We start from the raw sequence: 20544 nt of genomic DNA, 5'->3' as shown, positions 1-20544 counted from the left end.
AGTGAGCCTGGACAATCCTTCATCTCTGGGTATAGCTAAAGCTGATACTATTCAAACAGCCCACTATACACGCAGGAACTCAGAGAGGTGCTATCTGTCATCAGAGTTTCAGCAATGAGATGGAGAAATTTAAAAATCCTCTGTTCTACCCTTGTAACCAAGCCAGCTTCCTTTTTAAAAAGAAGAGAATTGTTGGTATTTTTTTAGCCAGAGAGCCTAGAGGTCTGGTGACCTGTCAATTGAAAACCATGGTACATGATAGAATTTGGTCCTAATTCCCTCTTAGATTTCTTATAGGATTTACCATGGAAAATTCATTGATTTTATATCAGTGTCTGAGAAAAGTGATGGCAGAGCATGTAGTGTTGGGAGAGTGAACTGATGCCCATAGGTTTACCCCAGATCTTCTCGAGGTGTAACTGTGTGTATGGACACCGATGTGTTTGACAGTGTCCCTTAGTATAAATGTCAAGTCACCTCAGAGCTGGATTCTATTGAGTGGTTTCTCTATAAGAGTTTTACCAACCTTGGTTGATGTGCTTGGTGATGGTTACCAGATGTTTCTCTGAGATGAAAGAGATCAACTGTTAGGTTTAAAGAAGCTTAAGTGTTTTGCTGAAACCACAGCCACGGTCTATATTTAGAAATGATTGTATTGGGTGCAAAAGAGCAACGTGATGACAGGAGGTCAGGCCTGGTGGTGGCAACATGCTGTGCAGGCTCCAGGAACAGAAAGCACAACTGACTAGCAATTTGGGAGAAGAAAGTTTAAAGGTTTTCTGTCTTGATTTGATTAGGGTGAAATGTTAAAAGTATCTGAATCCTCTGTAGAAATATTAAGAATACTGCACAATATTACTGACTATTCACTTTACATTTATTTATTCAACTTCAACTACTGTGCACCAATTACAGACCATAGTTTTCAGGAAGCACTAAATAAAAGACAGCAGAGAATTAGATAATGAACTCATGTCATGAAATGCAGATTCCCTCTTCCTCCTGTACCCTCAGTGTGTGTTCCCCAGAGTTGTCCTTGGCCACATTCTCTCTTACCTAGAGGTTTCTGTTCTCATCACTTCACTTCTCACCTCTGCCGATATAGCGGATTCCAAGCCTGTGGGCTGAGCATGAGTCTGTTGCCTCTCAGAGGTCCGCAGTGCATCCCCAGCAGCATGCTCCAGCACCCATCACCCCTCTTCGGTCTGCTCTTCTTTCCTCCACAGATCTGTAAAGACCATCGTCAGTACTATGCCTGTCTGCTCCCCTGACACTATCGTTGATTTGCTCTGCTTTGTGATTCCAAGCCTCTAATCAGTAACTGGGTACTGGATAGGATATATTCCCCCCTGCCACTCTCCTCCTTTCCCTTCCTTTAACCAAATTTAGAGATTCTGTCTCTCTCTCTCTCTTCCCAAAACCATTGTGAGGGCCTCTTAACTTTCTCCCTCTAAGCTGCTCATTAATTTCTTACCTGCATCTTCTGTGTGACCTTCTGGTGGAGTCTAGTCCCAGTTCCACTGTTGGGTCGGCTTCACCAAGCTCTCCCCTTGCACCCTGTCAGTACCCTTTATCATCTTTTTCTATTTTGTACTGCTTTGTGGAAACAAATGCACTATTTGTCTCCTCTGCCTGTGTCTTTTAAGATCTAAATTAAATAACCACACATGATCTCATATTAGAAGCATGTCTTAGTTTGCTTTTCTTACTGTCATAAAACACTGACCAGAAGCAGCTTGGGGAGAAAAGGGTTTATTTGAAGTTACATAACTCTCATGCATTATCACTGAGGGGACTCAGGGAAGGAACCCAAAGCGGGAACTGGGAGGCAGGAACCTGAAGCAGAGGCCATGGAGGAGGAGTGCTGCTTACTGGATTGCCCCTCATGGCCTTGCTCAGCCTTCCTGCTTATGTTCAGGAGCACATACTCAAGGGCACCACACACAGTGGCCTAGGCCCTCTCACGTCAGTCTTTCATCAAGAAAATGCCCTATAGCCTACAGGCCAGTACTATGAAGGCACCTTCTCAGTTGAGGTTTCCTTTTCCCAGATGACTCTGGCTGTGTCAAGGTGACACAGACACACACACACACACACACACACACACACACACACACACACGGCAATTCTTCTGCCCTAAGTGGCTATTCTCTACAGTTCTAGCTGCTTTTATTATTATTTCTTTTAATCTCCTTGCACTTAGTCACAACTACTGAACTATAGTCACTGTGGACAAGGTATAGAGCATTATGTTCATTTTGAATTGTGTGACCTGTCGTCCTCTCTGCTTAGCACATGGCCATAAAACATAGGGCTCCATTATTTAATAATTAGGTAAATGATCCAGTCCCACCAAACATAACCAGGCAGTGCCTGTGTACAGTTCACTCCATAACAGGAGCTGCACTTGAGATTAACGGTAAGCTTGTATCTCACCCTCTTACATGCTCTGTGTAGCTTTGAAAGTTGAAGGGTGATGGGGAAAGTGGTTTACCACTGCCATCTGTTGAAGTGCTTCAAAGCTGAACAGACTATTTTAAGAATAATAGGTACAGACATGAGAATAGGATACCCGAGCAGTTCTTGGCTGTGAGAAGAGCAGACTGTGACTTTCAAACTGCCAGGCTGAGACAAGTCAGTGCTGGCCCAGTATCTTGTTGGGTACCTGTTAACTATGTTACCATGGGAGCAGAAGTCTGCTCCTTGCTTGTCCAGCGTCTCCATGGTGGCTTGGCTTAGAAGTCTGGCTTTCTGAAGTAATAATTCTTATCCTCGCAACTGTAAGTGGGCAAAGCCAAGGACACGTGGTAATGAGAACCTGTAGGAGAAGTTGGAGTGAAACCATGATTCTGATGATACAGTCTTAAGAAGTAGAATCAGCATTAAGAAGACGGGAATATTACAGCATATGTAATATCACTAAAATGTTACAGAGAGGTCTCATGAAAACAAAATGCGATATCTAGGGTCTTTTACTCTAAACATAATATAAACATAAAAGCATATTTTATGAATTAGAAGAAAATGCAGGAAATTCTCCCAATGACATCAGATCAGGATGGACATCTTTAGACACAGAAAGTAAGAATTAGTAAGAAAAGGGTTAAGAGGCAAACATGAGTAGAAGTTACTTGTCATAATCTGTGTCCTGCTGCCACAAGTGAATATCACAGGCTTGGTAAATTACAAAGGGAAAAAATGCTTGTCTAGCTTATGATTGGGAAATGTAGCAGCAGGGAAGACCACACTGGGTGAGAAACTGAGTTCCCCAGCCTTAATCTCTCCTTTCTTATAAAAAGCTCTTCTTCCGGCCGGCTGTGGTGGTGCACACACTCGGGAGACAGTGACAGGTGGATCTCTATGAGTTCGAGACCAGCCTGGTCTACGAAGGGAGTCCAGGACAGCCAGGGCTGTTACATGGAGAAACCCTGTCTTGAAAAAACAAAGAAAACAAATACAAACAAAACCCCCAAAATTCAGTCCCCACTCTTATGTCCTTTTTAAACCATAATTAACTCCTGAAGTCCTCTGTTCCAAACACCCATACTGTGCAGAGCCTATATACACTTTTTACACTTCATGATGAACATTATGTTTCAACACAAGTGTTGGTAGGGACATTTAAACTTTAGCACTGCCATAATAAATTGTTGAAAATGTGGTCACTTAGCAGAAATCCACTGTCTTACAACCCTAGAGGCCAGAAGTCTGAAGTGGTCTCACTGGAGCAAATTGAAGGTGCAGAGAGGAACGCTTTTCTTCTCAGTCCCTAGGTGGTAATCCGTTTCCTTACCCTGAAAGGTCACCAGCTTTCCCTCACTGGGCTATACTGGTCTCTGCCATGTATCCGCTTCTGTGGTTTATCTCCAACCTCCTGCCGCCTCTAAAAGCGCCTTGTGCCTATACTGGGCCTACCTCAGTAATCCAGATTAAGATCCTTAACTGCTAGTCATGTCATTTCTGTGCTAAATAACACTGTGTTCACTGACTCCCAGCATTCCGATGCTGATGTGTGTGTGTTTTGGATGGTCTGGCATTAATTACTCAGCCTGCCACAGCAAGACTCAAAGGGAAAGGATATGCTTGCAGTTTGCATAGACTACAAGGAGAGCTCTTCAAATGAAGTGAGAAAGAAAATCAACAGAGGATATAAATCTGCCATGTGTAGACGAGGAGAAAATGACTCAGGACATGCAAAGATGTTAACCCTCAGGGATGATGGCAGGAATGCAAAGTGAAACAGTAATGAGACACTGTTACCCTACTTGGTTTTGTATCTAACGTACTTAAAAATGTGACAGTACCATAATTTGGTTTAGCTGCAGCAAAGTGTAGTTGGTTGACAGGAACTGGCTGGCTGTCTTGCAGTCCTAGAGGCCTGCAGGTTAGTGTTATTCATACGCCGCTAGTGGAGGAAGTGCAGGGAGAGTGGGGGCAGTGTGAGAACATTTGTTGGAGCATTGGGAGATAAAACAGTAGCACATCCAAAGAACAGAACAGTTATAGCGTAGGGTTAGCAAAGGGCAGCTGCGTGCATGAACAGTTTCAACACCATAGGCAAGAAAAGCAGCCTACCTCTAGGAGCTCTGAGTTTAAATTCAGGCGTATTCAATATATTCCACTCACTTAAATTTCTGATGCTAATTTTGTATATTGTTAAATACTATTCAGTATTGTTAATTGCATGTTGCATTAAACAGTTAGGTTAGATAGTTTCACATTCAAGGAAGTTTAAATACTAGTACCCCCTACTTTGATTGTCTTACATCGTATACACATTGAGCCTAATAAATACATACACACAGTATTTGCCAGTTAAATGTTTTTTAAAATACAAATGGAAAATCCAGATGTAATATTGTGGATAGTCATAAGTGATATTATTTGCTCTTTTAGCATCTAAAAACATCTAAAAAGGGGGGCACCAACATGAAATGAATGAAAAGGGCTCGGGGGGGGGGGGGTAGCTGTTGAAGTGTGTCTCAGTGTCCGACAGCTCTCGGCTCAGCTCCCACGCACCATTGATAGTACTGAGTGTACCCAGGCCTGTGTTCTTCTCCAGGTCTCCACTTTCTGATTTACTCGAACACAAGGATTAAATGAGCTGGTGCATATGAAGCCCTCTAGTGCAGCACTGAGTGACAGGGTAGCAGGCCACAGGCAAGGGCTGATTCCTGTGTATGCAAAATTATGAGTTGATAGGCAGCAGGTGCTAATAGGATTTTGTAAACCAGAGATCATATTAGAGATTTCTTAAAGATCTATGAGCGTTTTATTAGATCATGTCATTTCATTTACCTTTTCCCAGTACTTTTGCATCTCTTTGGAATGGTATTTAGGCCACACATTAAGGTTCACATCACTAAGTTAGTTCAGTTGCAATTCCCTTTAAACTGGCTCATTTGGCAAATATGTGAGGGAGCTGAAGGTGTTGGGCTGTACAGATAGAGCTGTTGTCAGTGTCTAATACTAACTGAAAATGTTATCTTTACAGCCTAACCAGTTAATAAGCCTTGAATTACCATCAGCACATTTTCATTGTAAACAGTGATTTGAAACCTAAAGAACTATATGGTGTCAACGGATGTCATTGAGTTAAAATTATCACTTAGAGAGTTAAACTTTTTATACAATTACATTGAAAGTGATGATGTGACTGTAGTTGTTCTAGCGGAGGCCATATACTAAGGTCTCTGGCCTTCCAGCATAGTTGGCAGATGGTATCTGTAGACGGTAGGGATCTCTGATGCTCACCAGCTGAGCATGGAGAAGCTTAGGTAACCTCACACTTGCAGACTGCTCATATCCTGCATCGTAAAACAATTGGTATCTAGAACATTTTAGAGTAACAGCAGAGGGATTAGCTTCTGGGACCATGGGGCATAGGCTCCAAAGCCAGTCCCTTCCCTTACTTACCCTGTGACCTGTGCCTTGACCCCTCAACTGTTGTGTGTAAAAGTAGTGCGTACACCAGAGGCAAACCTTAGGGATTAAATGGGTGAATTCAGGCCCACAGTCACTCATGGGAATGGAGTTTAAGAATCAAAACTTTTCACATTTTAAAAAGAATTGAGTTTTTATATATGGTGTTTAAGAAAGCACTCCGAGGGGTACAGAAATAATTCTATAATTAAACACATTCTATTTCTGGAATGAAATTTATGCATTGATTCAGACCAGATAAATATTAAAATATGCCTATATTTGTTCAGGTTAAATTTGTTGCCAAATAAATTAGGGAGAAACTTGGTTTTAGACTCTTATAGAAATATGAGTATACATTTATTCACTTATAAATAAGACTAACACTTAGTCTCTTAGAGCAGTAACAACAAACAAGCACATATTTAGAACATATTTTGGTAATCTTTACTGTTATTATCTCAACATCTATTAATTGATGGGCCAAGGCTGCACTGGTTTTTTTTTTTCCTAATTTAAATTTCACTTATATATAAATTATTCAAGCATTCTTTTTCTTTCATAACCTGCCCACACACTCCTCTTTGAAACTGTATCTACTTTGCATGGCTTAGACATGACCTGACAGGAATGTCTTGTTACTGCTGACTCCCAAGTGGAACTTTTAGCCCTGAGTGGTTGGCTGTCTCCTAATGTAGCATGGAACAGAGCCATGACATTTACAGGGCTCAATTTGTAATTAAATTCTTGCAGTTTCTATTGTTCTCATAAAGAACAGCTTATTCTGTCATCTTCTGTTTTGAATACTTACCATTAATTTTTGTTATCTTGCTATCTTTAAACTTGGGGAATGCATCAGAATATAGACAGCTTTTAAAAATATTTCTTGGACTCTCATCTCGAGTGATCAGCTACCATAACCATTGCCATAACCCTGTCCAGATTAGCACTGTGTTGCCCTTCCAAATCTTCCAGTGCTTTGAGTACATGTGTAAGTCAATTGTACTTGCACATCTACATATAGTCATAAATGAAATATTTAAACTGGAACAATGTAAACTTTAATAACTTAACACATAGACATATCTGATTTATCAGAGCTGTCCTTGAGTTTAGAAACAGTGGATGCTTTCAAGTAAAAGCTTGTCAGATTGGACTAGACTATGTCCTTTCACTGTCAGTAAAGACGTGGGTTAGTTCCCGACCTTGCTTTGTTAGTCATCTCTTACTTGGTTACTGCTGCTTAGGTTGTACATTTGCCATTTAGCCTACTCGCTCACTTAAGTACCCCTTATTGATTAATGTAAACTCTTAGAAACTCTTTAAAACATCTCGGTTGTTTGGCACATTTTCCTCAGTTTCCCTGTATCGTTTTAAATAGAGGAATAAATAAATCATTTTTTTCTCAAACTTTCTACCTTTTATTGAGATAACTTTCTAAAATGTTGACTTGTTAGAGCAAATAAATTTGATGGAGTATGAATTCAAACTCAGCCTTTCAAAAATGCTATAGCAGGCATCTGTAAAAGGAAGAGGAGGGTTCTGTACATACCCCTGTTTTAGTTAGAATATTGTGTAAAATTTAAATTACATTCTCATAGACCTTTTTTCCCCTTTCTGGGTTACAAGTTTCACCTTTACTGTCTGTAATTCTTTTCTGGAGAGTTGCTGATGGTTGATTCTGAACCCTTTCCAGGCTCCTTGACTGTCTTTTCTCCCTAAGCCATGACTCACCCAATAGATACGTGGACAAAGGTCAGCTGAAATGTTTTTTAAAACCTTGAAGATAAGGATATTGAAAAAGTCTCAATTACAAATCTACAAGTCTCTTTTGGGCTTTGGTTGCCTCATTTATCACTTTCCATCTTGGTTTTTGAGGTACAGTCTCACTGAGCTCAGAGCCTACCTTTGGCTCCACTAGTTGGGCACAGCAACTCTCCCTGCCCCCACTATCACAGCACTAGGGTTACTAATACATACATGCTACCAGCCTCAGCTGATGTGTGGGGGCTGGGGATCCAAACTCCAGTTCTTGTGATTGCATGGCAGATACTTGACCAATGTCACCACACACTCCCCAGCCCCACCTTTGCACTTGTCTTTCCCTGTGTATCCATTTGTTTGCCTTAGCATACCTAATTCATCACTGGTTTTCCAGACTTTGCCTTGTCTCTTTATATTGTACTTTCAAATATACTGTTAGTTCCCATCTCTCTATTCTTTATTCATCCTGTTGCCAGGTAAATTTCTGAGTGTCCATATTATGAAAACTCCACAAACACACACACACACACACACACACACACACACACACACACACACAAACACGCACACATAGTTACCAATATAAATATCTGAATAAATTATATATTAACAGGGTTCAAACTCAGAAATTATCAAAAGGCATCTAGTAAAAATTTTTTGTTCTTCTCGTGCCCATTGTTTTCTTAGACACTGTCTCAGAAGAGGCAATATTTTTTCTGGACAATGTTTTTAATTCATATACAAGTACATATTTAAAATGTATACATTTTCCTTTTTCTGCAAGCCGGTAGGTATCCTGTGACGTATGCTGTTTTATACCATCTCTCTTTTCCTGACCCTGCAGACTTGGTCTTGGTGATCTTATTCTAAAGAGCTCCTAGTCCTTTCCAGAGCTCCCTAGGATTCTCTCTATGTAGTTCCCCTGTTTATTGAGCCAGTCCTCTCCTGTGATGCACATTTAAATGATGCTTTCCCTTGCAATTCCAAACACCTCTGCAAGAGATGACGATGCACAAGTCACTTTGCTCCACTGCAAGTATTATCTGCAGGTCACTTATAAGTGAACCAGTTGGGTTTTGATGTTTTTTCTCTTTTAAAAAAGTTGCATTTGGCCATCAAAGTTAAAGGTATCCCTGTACATTTTCCCCCTGGTACTTAGTTTTGGTTGACCCTTCTGATCCACTCCTCAGTCCTCCCCCAGGCTCTTCCACCTCCAGTTTCCCCCTTTCACCCTCATAGCGCATGTGGTCTGTACCCACCCCTACCCTCTTCTTCAATGCAGTTTTTCTCTGTTCTGAACCCTTGGCTTCCAAACACGTCCATCTCCACAAAGATAAGCATATATGAAAGTAAGAAACTAAGAGCTTCAATTTACCCCTATTTGACCAGCCACAGTTCCTGCTGTGTGGGTAATGATTCCTTCAAAGTAGTCTCAGTCCTTGATTCTGCCCTGGCAGTCAAACTGTCCCCGCCCTGTCAGCGTAGCAGGAAATGTGGCAATGTGGCACCTGATGACAGTCAGTGGGCATGTCCAGCACCCTTCCCGTGGGACTTGTTTTCATGCTGGTTGGTTCTACTGGCTCCTCTAAAAGAGCCCATGAATGCCTGCTTTGCACCTCCCCCATCTTCCCTACCTTTTAACCCTGTTGCATCTTCTCAGACAGGTACCGTCATATGCATGCGTCGCTGTCGATTCTCCTTACTAAAAAGTAGCCCTGCTTTTCCTGAGAGCTCTCACAGGCATGTCTATTTTATGCCATATGTTACATTCTGCTATTACTATGCTTCTTCTAACTTATCTGCTGGTCAGTAATACCTCAAACACAGTGATGTGGCCTTGGTTTGGTATCTCATTCCCCAAGTCTTGTTGCCGCCATTGAATATATACAAGTAAAAAAAGCATGGCGTTGCTTACGTGTCTGCACATGCTGTTTTCAAGTAAGAGTGCCTTCTGTCTTCCTCCTAGGGTTGTGTTTGAGACCAGGTTGTCTTTCAGGTGTGCCCACACCTATGATGATGCTCTTCCCCTTTTTGTGTGTGTTAGGTTTTTGAAGAGCCTTCCATCAGCCTTTTTGCCCTGGAACATTGTGAGGGAAGAGAGTTACATCTTGAAGATGCTGTGAATTCTGTTTTGAACAAGGACCTACACTTCTATACCCAGTCTGTGTGGATAAAGAGTGGACTGTGAGTACGGGAGGGGGGGCTCGCTCTGGGATGGTTATTGATTTATGACAGAATTGCTTGGCTGCTATTCCCCACCACTGCTGTTAGCCCATTGGTGCTCCTGCTCTTCTTCATCTTGATACAGTAGTAGCTTCTGTTTAAGTAAGATAAGATGGGACTATGGCCACTACATGATAGTCTGCAGTGACCTGGAACAAGAGCCCTTTGGGGAGGAGGGCTGGTATGGGTCATTGAGCAGTTCTACCAGGTAACGGTCCTTACTTGAGCCTACTTCCCTTCTGTGGGAAACTCCACTAAATCATCTATTTTAACTGTGAATAGCATCGCTCATGTAAGGCAAGTGACCACTTAAAAGACTAAGATGGTTTGCTTTTACTTTGACCTGACAGTTTGTCTGTCCAAAAGCAGTCTCTACCAGAGTGTTCATTCTCTGTAGCCCTCACTGGTTGATGCATTTCTGCTACCAGTCAACATGGTAGGGCACAGGCCCGAGGTGCTTAGATTCTGGAAAACTGTCTTTTAAAAAGTGTTAAGTGCTTAATATACAAGTTAGGCATGTATTTAAACACAAGTGCTCAACAGAATTGGAGAGTGCTGTAGTTGAAGCTTTGTATCCTGGAAAATCTGCCTTTCTGTTTATTTCTGAAGAGTCTGGCACCAAGGCAAGCTCCTGGTCGAAAACCAACAGTATACGAACAAAACTCAAGTATGAAAATATGCATACATGTTGAAAGTTAGTATGAAAATGACTTTTTATTGCATGTGGTAATTAACTGTTTAAATCAAGAACGTCAGAAGCTAAGTCAACTATTAGATCAAATTGCTCTTATATAATTGACACATATAACTATTTAGATTTTTCTTTGAAAAGTATTTCACATGGTTTGGTCTTTATTAAAAATAATTGGTTTTCTCGGTCTTAATATAGGATTCCAGAATATTACATTCCAGTTAACTAAGACCACTTGAGTTGCATTTTCAAATCCTATGTAGGATTTTTACACTTTTTAAATTTTTGATTTTTATGTTAATGTACATTGGTGTTTTGACTGCATGTGTGTCTGTCTGGAGGTGTCAGATCCCCTAGAAAAGGAGTAACAGACAGTTGTGAGCTGCCATGTGGGTGCTGGGAATTGAACCTGGGTCCTGTGAAGAACAGTGAGTGCTCTTAACCACTGAAGCTCCTTACAGTTATCAAGGTTAAACTGGTATTTGGCACACTGCTGAAGAGCTCTCTCCTTTCTATTTTTATTCCTTTCTAGAGAGTGTATGCAATTTCACCTTGACACTATTTATTTTTGACAGCTGTTTTATCTATCTCCTCTCCTCGATTCTCTATACCAGAATAGTGGTCTGTTTAAAGCCCTTCCTGGGCTACTGTGGGCTTCCAGCACACCATTTTATGCTGAACCACCTACTCTGTGACACCTACTCTTTTAATCTTTGTGAAGCATTACGTTTTGGATCTATGATGGTAATGTGACCCCGTGTATGTATTCCACGTATGGAATCCATTGAAGTGAACATGAAATGGGACTCATTTGCTAAAAGCTGGAGAGGTGGCTAGGCATCCCTGGTCATGCTGACCTGCCTTTGCCCGTGGTTGATTAGATTTGGGCTGACAGCTATAACAAGTCAAGAAAAGGTTGCCCGGTGCTACCTCAGTATGCCCATAATTTGGCCAAGCCTGCCGTCACTTAAGGAAAAAAGGGTGGACTTTTCTTCACAGTAGTCAGTTTGAGTCAGGACTCTACTCAAGCTTTTATTGATTTAATAAATCAGGCTTTGCTAAGTTCCTCCCTCCTGCCCACAATTTTATGTAGGTATTGGTGCCTTTTCCTTTACTTACCAGTGCCACTCTGTAAGATAAAGACTTTTCTTTTGGATAATAAAAGAACAGAAGCCACTGCTGTAGCAGCTATGGCTTCCTGTCACTATAACAAAATGCCTGAGGCATATAAACTTTGCAAAGATTTGTTTTGTTCTGAAGGTTCCAGTCTGAGATCAGCAGCCTGATTACTTTAGGCCTCTGAGTGGCATACTAAGGTAGAAATAGGCGTTGGTGAAAACCCAATGAGCCAAGAAGTCAGAGGAATAGACTTAAGTAATACTGTCGCTTGAAGGACCTCCCACCAGGTGTCATTTCCTGAGGGTTCAGCCACATCCCAGGAGAGCTATACTGCAAACCAGATACCTTAGGGGACACTGGTCCACACCACAAGCCTTGGAAGAACCTGTTTCTGGGAACTCTACTTCTGATGGGCAGACATATTTCCTGCTACTGGTGCTCTCCACTTTATCACCTGGGTTACAGACTGATGGAATGGTGGGCAACATGGACTGTACTTCCAGAGTACTGTGTCTGAAGCAAGCCTCACCCTCCACGCTTTCTTTAAAGGCTTTGCAGAGACCCAGTCTCCCTGAAAATTCTGGGTTCTTCTGGCAATCCTAGTGTTTATTCACCCAGTTTGGCAACCAGTGAACACAGGGTTCAGCAACCAGTTCTGTCAAAGGCCAGATAGTGCTTTCAGAGTGTGGGCCACTTCTGCACACACCTACGGAACTGTCACAATGTAGCAAAGGCAACCTTAGTGAGACTGGGAAGAAACGGACCACCAGCAATGACTTGGTTCTCACCCAAGGTCCTTAACACAACCAAGACTGAAAAGTGTTAGCTCCTCTGCCATCTTCCCTATCTTTGAAAAAGGGGAATCTCTGTGGGTGGTCTTTCGTGGCCTTGAGAAGTTGTGGAAGAAAGGTTTGGAGAAGTTGCAGCTATCTGGAGAAGCTCTGAATCTCATGTGACAACCAAGAAAAGGAAGACTCTTTCCCTCCTAAGTAATGCTGAGAGGCGAATGTATCAGTGTTAAAATGCTTTGAGGTTTGCTACATCGTTGGATTCAACCTTTTTAAAAGTGCAAGAGCCGGACATTTCATTCTGACTCCAGATGCAGTGGCTGTCTTCTTGACCTCTACCAAGGAAAAAGAAAAATGCATAACTATGTATATTTAAAATCTGTAAACTGGGCGTGGTGGCGCATGCCTTTAATCCCAGCACTCACGAGGCAGAGGCAGGCAGATTGCTGTGAGTTCGAGGCCAGCCTGGTCTACAAAGTGAGTCCAGGACAGCTAAGGCTACACAGAGGGGAGGTGGCAGGGGGGGGGAGGGAGACTCTGTAGACCTAGAAGCTGTCAAGCAATTTGTTTGCCATTATGCTTTTTTTTCTTTTCAATGTCCCACACTTTTTTCTCTCCTGCTTTCTTGCAGGTGGGTAGCTTATGAAGGATCCAATTTCTTGGGAAGGCAAATCCTTCTTGTGCCTAATGAAATCCCAAACTGGACAGCATTTAGTGGGTGGAAAACAATTGGTTCTATCCGCCCTGTGAAGCAGGTAAGACGTAGAGAAACAACAGACCCTGATAGCTTGATTTTCTGGCAGAAGTGTCCTAAACCACAGTACTGGAAATATTGACCACTTGGTCACCTATGGACCCAAGGAGGCAATTTTACACATTTTAGCCAGTTCATAAAATATTTAAAGTCAATATTGGATTTTAGTGTTGAATCCAAAGTTCTATCACCATGTTCTTTTCACAAAATAATAATGTAAGTTCTGTGGTAAATAATGGGGGAAAAGATCCTTAGTATAATGAGTTTTACTTTCTTTGCATTTGAGTTTTTCCATTATGTAATCTTCAGGTTAAATCTTGGCAATTTAATTAAAATAGTATTTATCACACACCTACTCTTGTCAGTCTTACGTTCCAAAGCTTCCCACTTCACTTAGGATACGGTCTGTTCATCATGGCCTGTGGGATCTGGGAGGATAGTGTACATCACAGCTTGTGAGATCTGACTCCTCCTGGCTTCCCCCTTATTTCCCCAGCTTCATCTGCTCACTCACATGTCTTTATCACACATACCCAAGTGCAGAGGGCTTTTCCACACAGCCTGATAACAAGGCTGTGCCCTCGGCATAGAACACTTTTCTTATTCTTTGCCAAATTGTCCTACCTCTCCTTCTAATTCAATGTGCCAGGTCCCCCGCCTCTGAAAAGTCCTAAAAGACTTGGCTTTCCTACAAGACCAGTTTGTAGCTTATAAGTACATCAGTAGATGAACTGGCTCATTCCTACTGTTGGAAGCCACTTTTGAGAAGTGGCAGTGCTTATTTTACTCATTGTTCTATCTAGTACCTGTCACAATGGTGAGGACCAATGGGCGCAAACTTGTTCAATAAAGGAATGAATATATAAGTGAATCGATATTTAGTACCCTCTAAGTATGGTAGATACTAGAACAGACATCATCTGTCCCTTAGCTGAGCTGCAGATTTGGACTTAACGTGCTGAACCCAAAGTCGACACATTTGATCCCCAGCACTCACACTAAGAGCCAGGTATATGGTGCACTTATGTAATTCCACCGAGAGGGAAGTGGGGCAGGAGGGTCTCCTGGCCAGCTTCCCTGGCACAGTAGTACTCAAGTTCCAGGCAACTTAGGTGGAACCCAAGAGGCCACACCCAAAGATGCCCTCAGATATATATACACATGTATACTTGTAAGTCCCCAACACCCCACAAAACATCAAACATTGCAGGATTATCAAGAGCCACAGGCAGTGTGTGGCACCAAGAAGGAAAGTGGTACGTGTAGCACTCTCTACCCATCTGTGTTTTTTTAGAATACTGCTTCATTTGGTTCTGACAGTAGTCTGTTAGGGTAAGGATTAATCCTGGAAAATCAAGACTAAGTAGCTTGACAAAGGCAACCCAAGTGTTAGAGATTTTTTATTAGGTGCTTAGGCACCTAGCCTTTTTCAAAATAAGATCAGCATTTGCTGAGCTCTACCACCCACTCCAAGCACTGAGCAGTCTGTCTAACAGAAATGCACTGAGGCTCTCATGTACCCACCTCAGTCTTTTCTTGCTATCTCCTTCAATACAAATACACTATTAGGCTCTGTCACTTCAATCCATAGCTTAGTTTGCTAGCAATGGGATTCTGATCAGTCACTTCATTTCTTAGTACCTCAAGTTCTTTACTGGGGAAGCTGTTGGCATCACTGTGAATATTGAGCATATAGACACTGGCTGTGTATTAACCATGATAATACTGTGACTTTGGAAGTATATTACTCACTGTGTTCCGGGAGAAAGCCAGAGCTGTTCTGCTGAAGGAAACCGAAACATTTGTGGTTTTTGTGGTTTCTCGGTACACTGCTGTTACAGGATGCTCCTCACTCCCAGTCTATGGGATAAGGGGTAACCCAAATAAATAGGAGGGAAAAACAAGGTAGAAGTGGGAATGCAGTTAGGATGGTGCTGGTTTAGTAAAGTAATGGGAGTAGGTTGTCCTTTGAAGATCCATGACTCTAGAGTTCTGGCTAAGTTTCCAGTACCAGGCATGGTTTTCCTTTTTGAATGTGCTTAAAGTCCAAGTATTAAGCCGCTCTTTATTGCCAAGATATGATTACCACTGTGGCACCTTAGGACAATCTGGCATCACAGTTGGGTACAACAAACTACTAATTGTTGTGCCGCCCCTGGTCCCCCCTCCCCGGCAGCTTGTACAGCATCTCTGGTACTCTCAAAGCCAGTCATTAGGGGGATGCTTTCAGGTTCAATCCAGTTCAAATCTTCTGCGTTCTCTGTCCAAAGTTTGGGTTCTTCAGCAAAAAGACTCGCCTTCAGCCTCTCAAATTCTTGGATAACATGTCCATACCAGGTATTCTGACTTAAATTCATTTCAATAATGTTTTAGATTATCCCCACTGTTTAATTAGGCCTCAGTTTTGAAAACAGTAGTTTGTTACTACATGCTAACTTTGGTACAGGTATTGGTGCTTCCATAGTTCTTATCTTTGTTGAGGAACCAGGAAATAATCAAAACATGATCCTCCTTGAGGCTGGGAATACAGAAGTCACTAATGTACTTATAAAGCATGTCACAGTGATTTTTAAGTATAATTACAGAGGAGTCAGACTACAAGTGGTAATAAGGGTAATTAGTACCTTGCCTGGTCTAATCGATTAAAACTGTGATGTTTAGTCCTAAAGTAATTGGAGTTGTGTCATCCATGAAGGTCATACCTGTTTCTTTATATGTGCAAGGTAATGCAACTATAAAAGCTCACTGAAGCTTCAAGAATCAATAAATGTTACTGTGGGAGACAACATTGAGCTGTAGATACTTAAGTGCATTACTATAGTTATAATTATTGATGCCAGAGTGCTTAGAGTAAAAGCCTGGGTCTGGCAGCCCAACAAGCTAGTTACAACCTCATGTCTTCAATACACCAAATAGTAAGAGAAGAGATACATTTTTCAATGTGCCATACTCAGAATAAATAATGGGTCCCACCCACCCAGTCTGTCTTAGAGGCAGTAATATGAGGTACAGGTTTAAATAGAGTGCTAGAGTTATGCATAATTAAGCAATACTTGTCAAGGTTTGGTCCGCAGCACTGCTGGTGGTGGACGACTCATTGTCTCGATCAAGACTGTCCTGCAAGGGCAGCCTGCTAAGTTGTCAGAACTGTGTAATCTCTTGTTAAGAAGCAGTTCCCTCTCTGGCTGGGAAAAGGGCTTCAACTTTACCCTTCTTTCAGCATGGGATTCCTGGGAAATTTTCAGTTCTTTCAGGAGGCCAAAGGCTAAAGGAAGGACACATGATATCTTCTCCTACCACGATGGTTACAGACATGAATGTAGACATAGTTCATTTTTTAAGATACTCGACAGGTAGACACTTGCTCACAGGCTCCTATGGCCCAGTCATTTGCCCTTTCTACTTGGTAATTTAAATGCTTAGGTGATGTCTCATAGAAATGCTAATAAGCACAGTAGCAATTTACCAAAAGGCAACCAGCTTCATGCTGCTGTGTTGTCAACTTCAAAACACAACATTCATTGGTAGTCGGGCCATAACACGACCAAGCTCTACTTACCTGGGCAGCAGCATTAAGTTTCACAGTGACAGTACAAAGTACTCCAAGTACCCGATCACTCATTACCCTGCTAGTGTTCTCCTTGGGACGCCAGCTCTTATCCAGAGGGGACAGTGGTCATTTGTTTTATTTTCAGGACTGCTGTTGAGCTGCTTCCAGTGTCTTCCTGTTTCACACGCACAGGGACAGCACCACAGGGATGACCGCTGTGTTCCTGCATGGGTCTCTGAGCCATCCTGCCAGAGATCAGCTCCCTCTCTGCATGAGCTTTGATAATAAAACTAGAGCCACAAATGTTTTCTCCGAAAGGTTCTGGTTATTCTGACAAAATTATCATCACGGAAAACATTTAGCACATGGCTTGATGTATCTAAGGACTCAGCAAATATTAGCTCTTATTCAGATTTCTTCTTGTAAAATTTGTGTGTCATGTATTTTCCAGACAAAGCAGTACAGTCTGGTTTCTGAATGCAGAAGTAACTTCCTCCTTAGATAAAGGCCTTGCTGCCTGGTTTCCAAGACCTTCCCTGGCAGCTCCGGACCATGTAAGCACTATGCCACAGTGTGCCTGACTGCCATGCTTGCTATTCCTGTATAGTCACTAAGTTCCATGTTGGGCATGGCCTGGCCCTTCTCCCCATCCTTCCCAGCACATCTGAGAAATGAGGAAACTCAGCAAGGCCCTAATTCTCCACAGCCGTGTCACACTGAGTTCCGGTAAACGCAACTATTATTACCTTTTAGCTTCTCATATAGACACTTCTCAGAATGTTTAACAAACTTTGCATAATTTAAGCTTTGTGTTCAAGGATTGATCATCAGAAAAAGGTAAATGCATACTAGCCAAAGGAATTGAGTGAAACCGTATTTATTAAAGTTCGTACCTTCTCTCTCTCCTGCTTTTCCAATGTGGAAGTTCAAGCCCCTAGCCCCAATGGCTTTTCTCTTTTCATAGCCTGCAGTGTACATCAGAATAAGAAACCGAGCCCAGGATGAGTATTTGACAGTCACCGGGAACCTAGCTGATGCACGGACAATGTCTGTATGCATCTCTCCCTACAGCGGGAAGGACACTCAGATCTGGCACTACTGCCGAGGACTATTTAAATCCAAGGTAAATTCTGTGCTTTTTCTGACATCTATATGTTATCTACAATACTGCCAGAACAGCTGGCATGCCAAAAACAATGTTGGCTTCCTAGAAACAGTGCATGGTAATCATAAAAATGTTGACATATGTGAAATGGACCTAGACTTTCTTATGCTCCAAACTGAAAAGCATTTAAAAGTAGAAAGTACAGTTTCAGTTTTTAAGGGCCAAGGTTAACACATACCTAAATGATTCCATCTACTGGAGCCAAATCAGGCAATATGCTTTTTTTGAGAGAAGGGTTCCTTGACGGCACAAATAAAATCAGTTGTTTCTGTGATTCCAAACATGTTACAACCCTTCTTTTTAGAATAGTTGTGAACAATGCTTAAAAAATGAAATACAGGCATTCTCTCTGGGTATGCTTGATTCTCTGGGGGAACAGAGCACTAATTCAGAAAAATGCTACTATGTCTTTATTTTTATTACAAAAATGAAAAGCATTTAAAAGTTGTTAGTACCTGCTTACTGTATCTGATTATCTTTGGTAGAGTGTTTTGTTTTTTAAAATAGAAAACTAATCATCACATAATACATCTAAGCTAATAGGTACTTAACATTCCCCCAGTTCTGCACACCTTTACTGAAGACCTGTTGTCAGAGGCAGAGCCTTTTAAAAAACATATGCGTGCATTTCATTGTTGGTACCTATTCTTCCTCATCAGCCATAAAGACTTTTAAAGATAAGATGGAATATTCCGTTAACACATAACCACTGCATGTCTGTGTCTTACTCACCCTGTCTGTTTACATTGGCAAATGCAGTAGTCTCACCTTCTTTCCTAACTGTTGTGTAGGCCAGTGATACATGTCTTGATGTGATTGGTGGCCGGGACACACCTGGAGCCAGGGTAGCCTTGTGGACTGAACATGGGCAGTTCAGGCAGAAGTGGAGAGTGAACAGAAATGGAACCATCAGCTCTTACCTCAGTGATGAACTTGTCCTGGATGTTAAAGGTAGGCCTTTGATAACAACAACCAGGGTTCTCACGCCTCTGAGTCTCAGTGCAAGCTCTAAACCCCTCCTCTTTCCACGTAAGGAACATTTAAGAGAAATAGTTACTTTCATTTACATTTGGAAAAAATAAGGTTTTAAGAAGAAAATAATGGCCGGGTGCGGTGGCACATGCCTCTCTCAGGAAGGCAGAGGCAGGCACATCTCTGTGTATTCAAGGCCAACCTGGTCTACAGAGTTCAGGACAGCCAGGGCTGCACAGGGAATCCCAGAGGGTGGAGGGCCTACAGCCAGGAAAACAACAAAACCCCAAAATAGTCTAAATCTACAACATAAAGGATGCCATCTGTTTCTTTCCCAGAAACATCTTGGGTACTGAATTGCTGTGATCCTTAAAAGCCCTCAGTTAAAATTTATGGCAGAAACAATTAACCTTGTTCTGTAATTCTGCAAGGTCAGAGCCAATACTATTTATGGCTGTTGGGTCAGGCACAACCACTGTTGCTGTAGAAACAAAAACAGTACCTAACACTCAAGAGTTTACTTGGGAGACTTGTTTTTGTTGGACACTATGCATCTACAATCATGTACTTTTTAGCTTTTCATTTTGACAATAGGGTCTAATATATTCATCTATTTAAACTGTGTTGAACAAAAGGTTGTGAAATTGTGCAGTTGCTAATCACACATGTGAACAAATAATCTTTTCTTTTGAATCAAATTTCTATTTTAGGAGGAAACTATTATGATAAGACTCATGTCATTGTAAATCAGCCCCTGGAGGGAGAAGAAACACAGAAATGGGACATTGAAATTTTGTGAGAGAATCACAAAGGCACCGCCACCTACTCATGCCATGTGAGTGTGGGAAGGAAGCTTCTATGTCCACACTACTGTACCACTCACATTAACAGGAAGATCTTCTACCCAGCAGTGAAACTACTGCTCCATGGAAAAGCTAAAACACCACCAACTATGCAGTGTCCTTGTGAAGAAAATGTAATGGTTTCTCATCCTTGTGGATCCAGTTGTAGTGACCAATTTCGTGAAATCTGTGTTTTTTTCTCTCCTAGCCACCCAACATGAATCCTATTCTTGATGGTGTGTTAACCCGACAATGCTGTTACCTGCTTAAGTTATTAGTGTCTTGTCCCGGGCTTGTGTGAAAGAGGCACAGGTTTACAAATTCCTACAGGCTGTCATACTCCTGCAGGAAGATGTGTAATTTTTAGCACCACCTGAAGACATACAAAGCTTTCCTATTAAGCTGCTGATGTATTAAATAAACATTACAGTTTCTACATAGAAACTTTTATAACCGAAACTCGGCTTTTTGAGACTAAAGGCACTAGCACTAAAGTACTTTCTGTGGTGTGGCCAATCCTTACTGTTTCTCATTACAACTGTATAAATAAGCTTGGAGTGCCCACCTAGCTCTTGATAGTTGTGACCTTACCTTTTGTCTGACTTGTCCTTAAGGAGGAAAAGTAACATCAAAACGGAGTCGCTTACATCTAAGAGTTGAATGTCTCCAAGTAAAGGACTACACCAAAGTTCAGATAAATAGGGCTTCTCCTTTGCCTGTTGCCTGACTTTCTCTACACAGTGACAGACAACTC

At 41.7% G+C, this 20544-nt stretch overlaps 1 protein-coding gene across 1 annotated transcript in view; it reads left to right on the top strand.

Moving 5' to 3' along the window:
- The window catches only part of Crybg3 (crystallin beta-gamma domain containing 3), a 100757-nt gene extending 80776 nt beyond the window's left edge, over positions 1-19981 (top strand). Inside the window, exons 18-22 of the mRNA XM_051150100.1 lie at positions 9731-9870; positions 13139-13262; positions 17776-17934; positions 18768-18927; positions 19659-19981. Coding sequence (XP_051006057.1) covers positions 9731-9870; positions 13139-13262; positions 17776-17934; positions 18768-18927; positions 19659-19747 — 672 coding nt within the window. The 3' untranslated portion in view covers positions 19748-19981. The remainder of the gene's footprint in view (positions 1-9730; positions 9871-13138; positions 13263-17775; positions 17935-18767; positions 18928-19658) is intronic.
- The last annotated feature ends 563 nt before the right edge of the window (positions 19982-20544 follow it).

Source organism: Acomys russatus, chromosome 8 (genome assembly GCF_903995435.1).
Source record: "Acomys russatus chromosome 8, mAcoRus1.1, whole genome shotgun sequence".
In the NCBI taxonomy this organism is placed as follows: domain Eukaryota; kingdom Metazoa; phylum Chordata; class Mammalia; order Rodentia; family Muridae; genus Acomys; species Acomys russatus.
The sequence above is the reverse complement of the archived record's forward strand: the minus strand, read 5'-3'. Positions and strand labels throughout refer to the sequence as shown.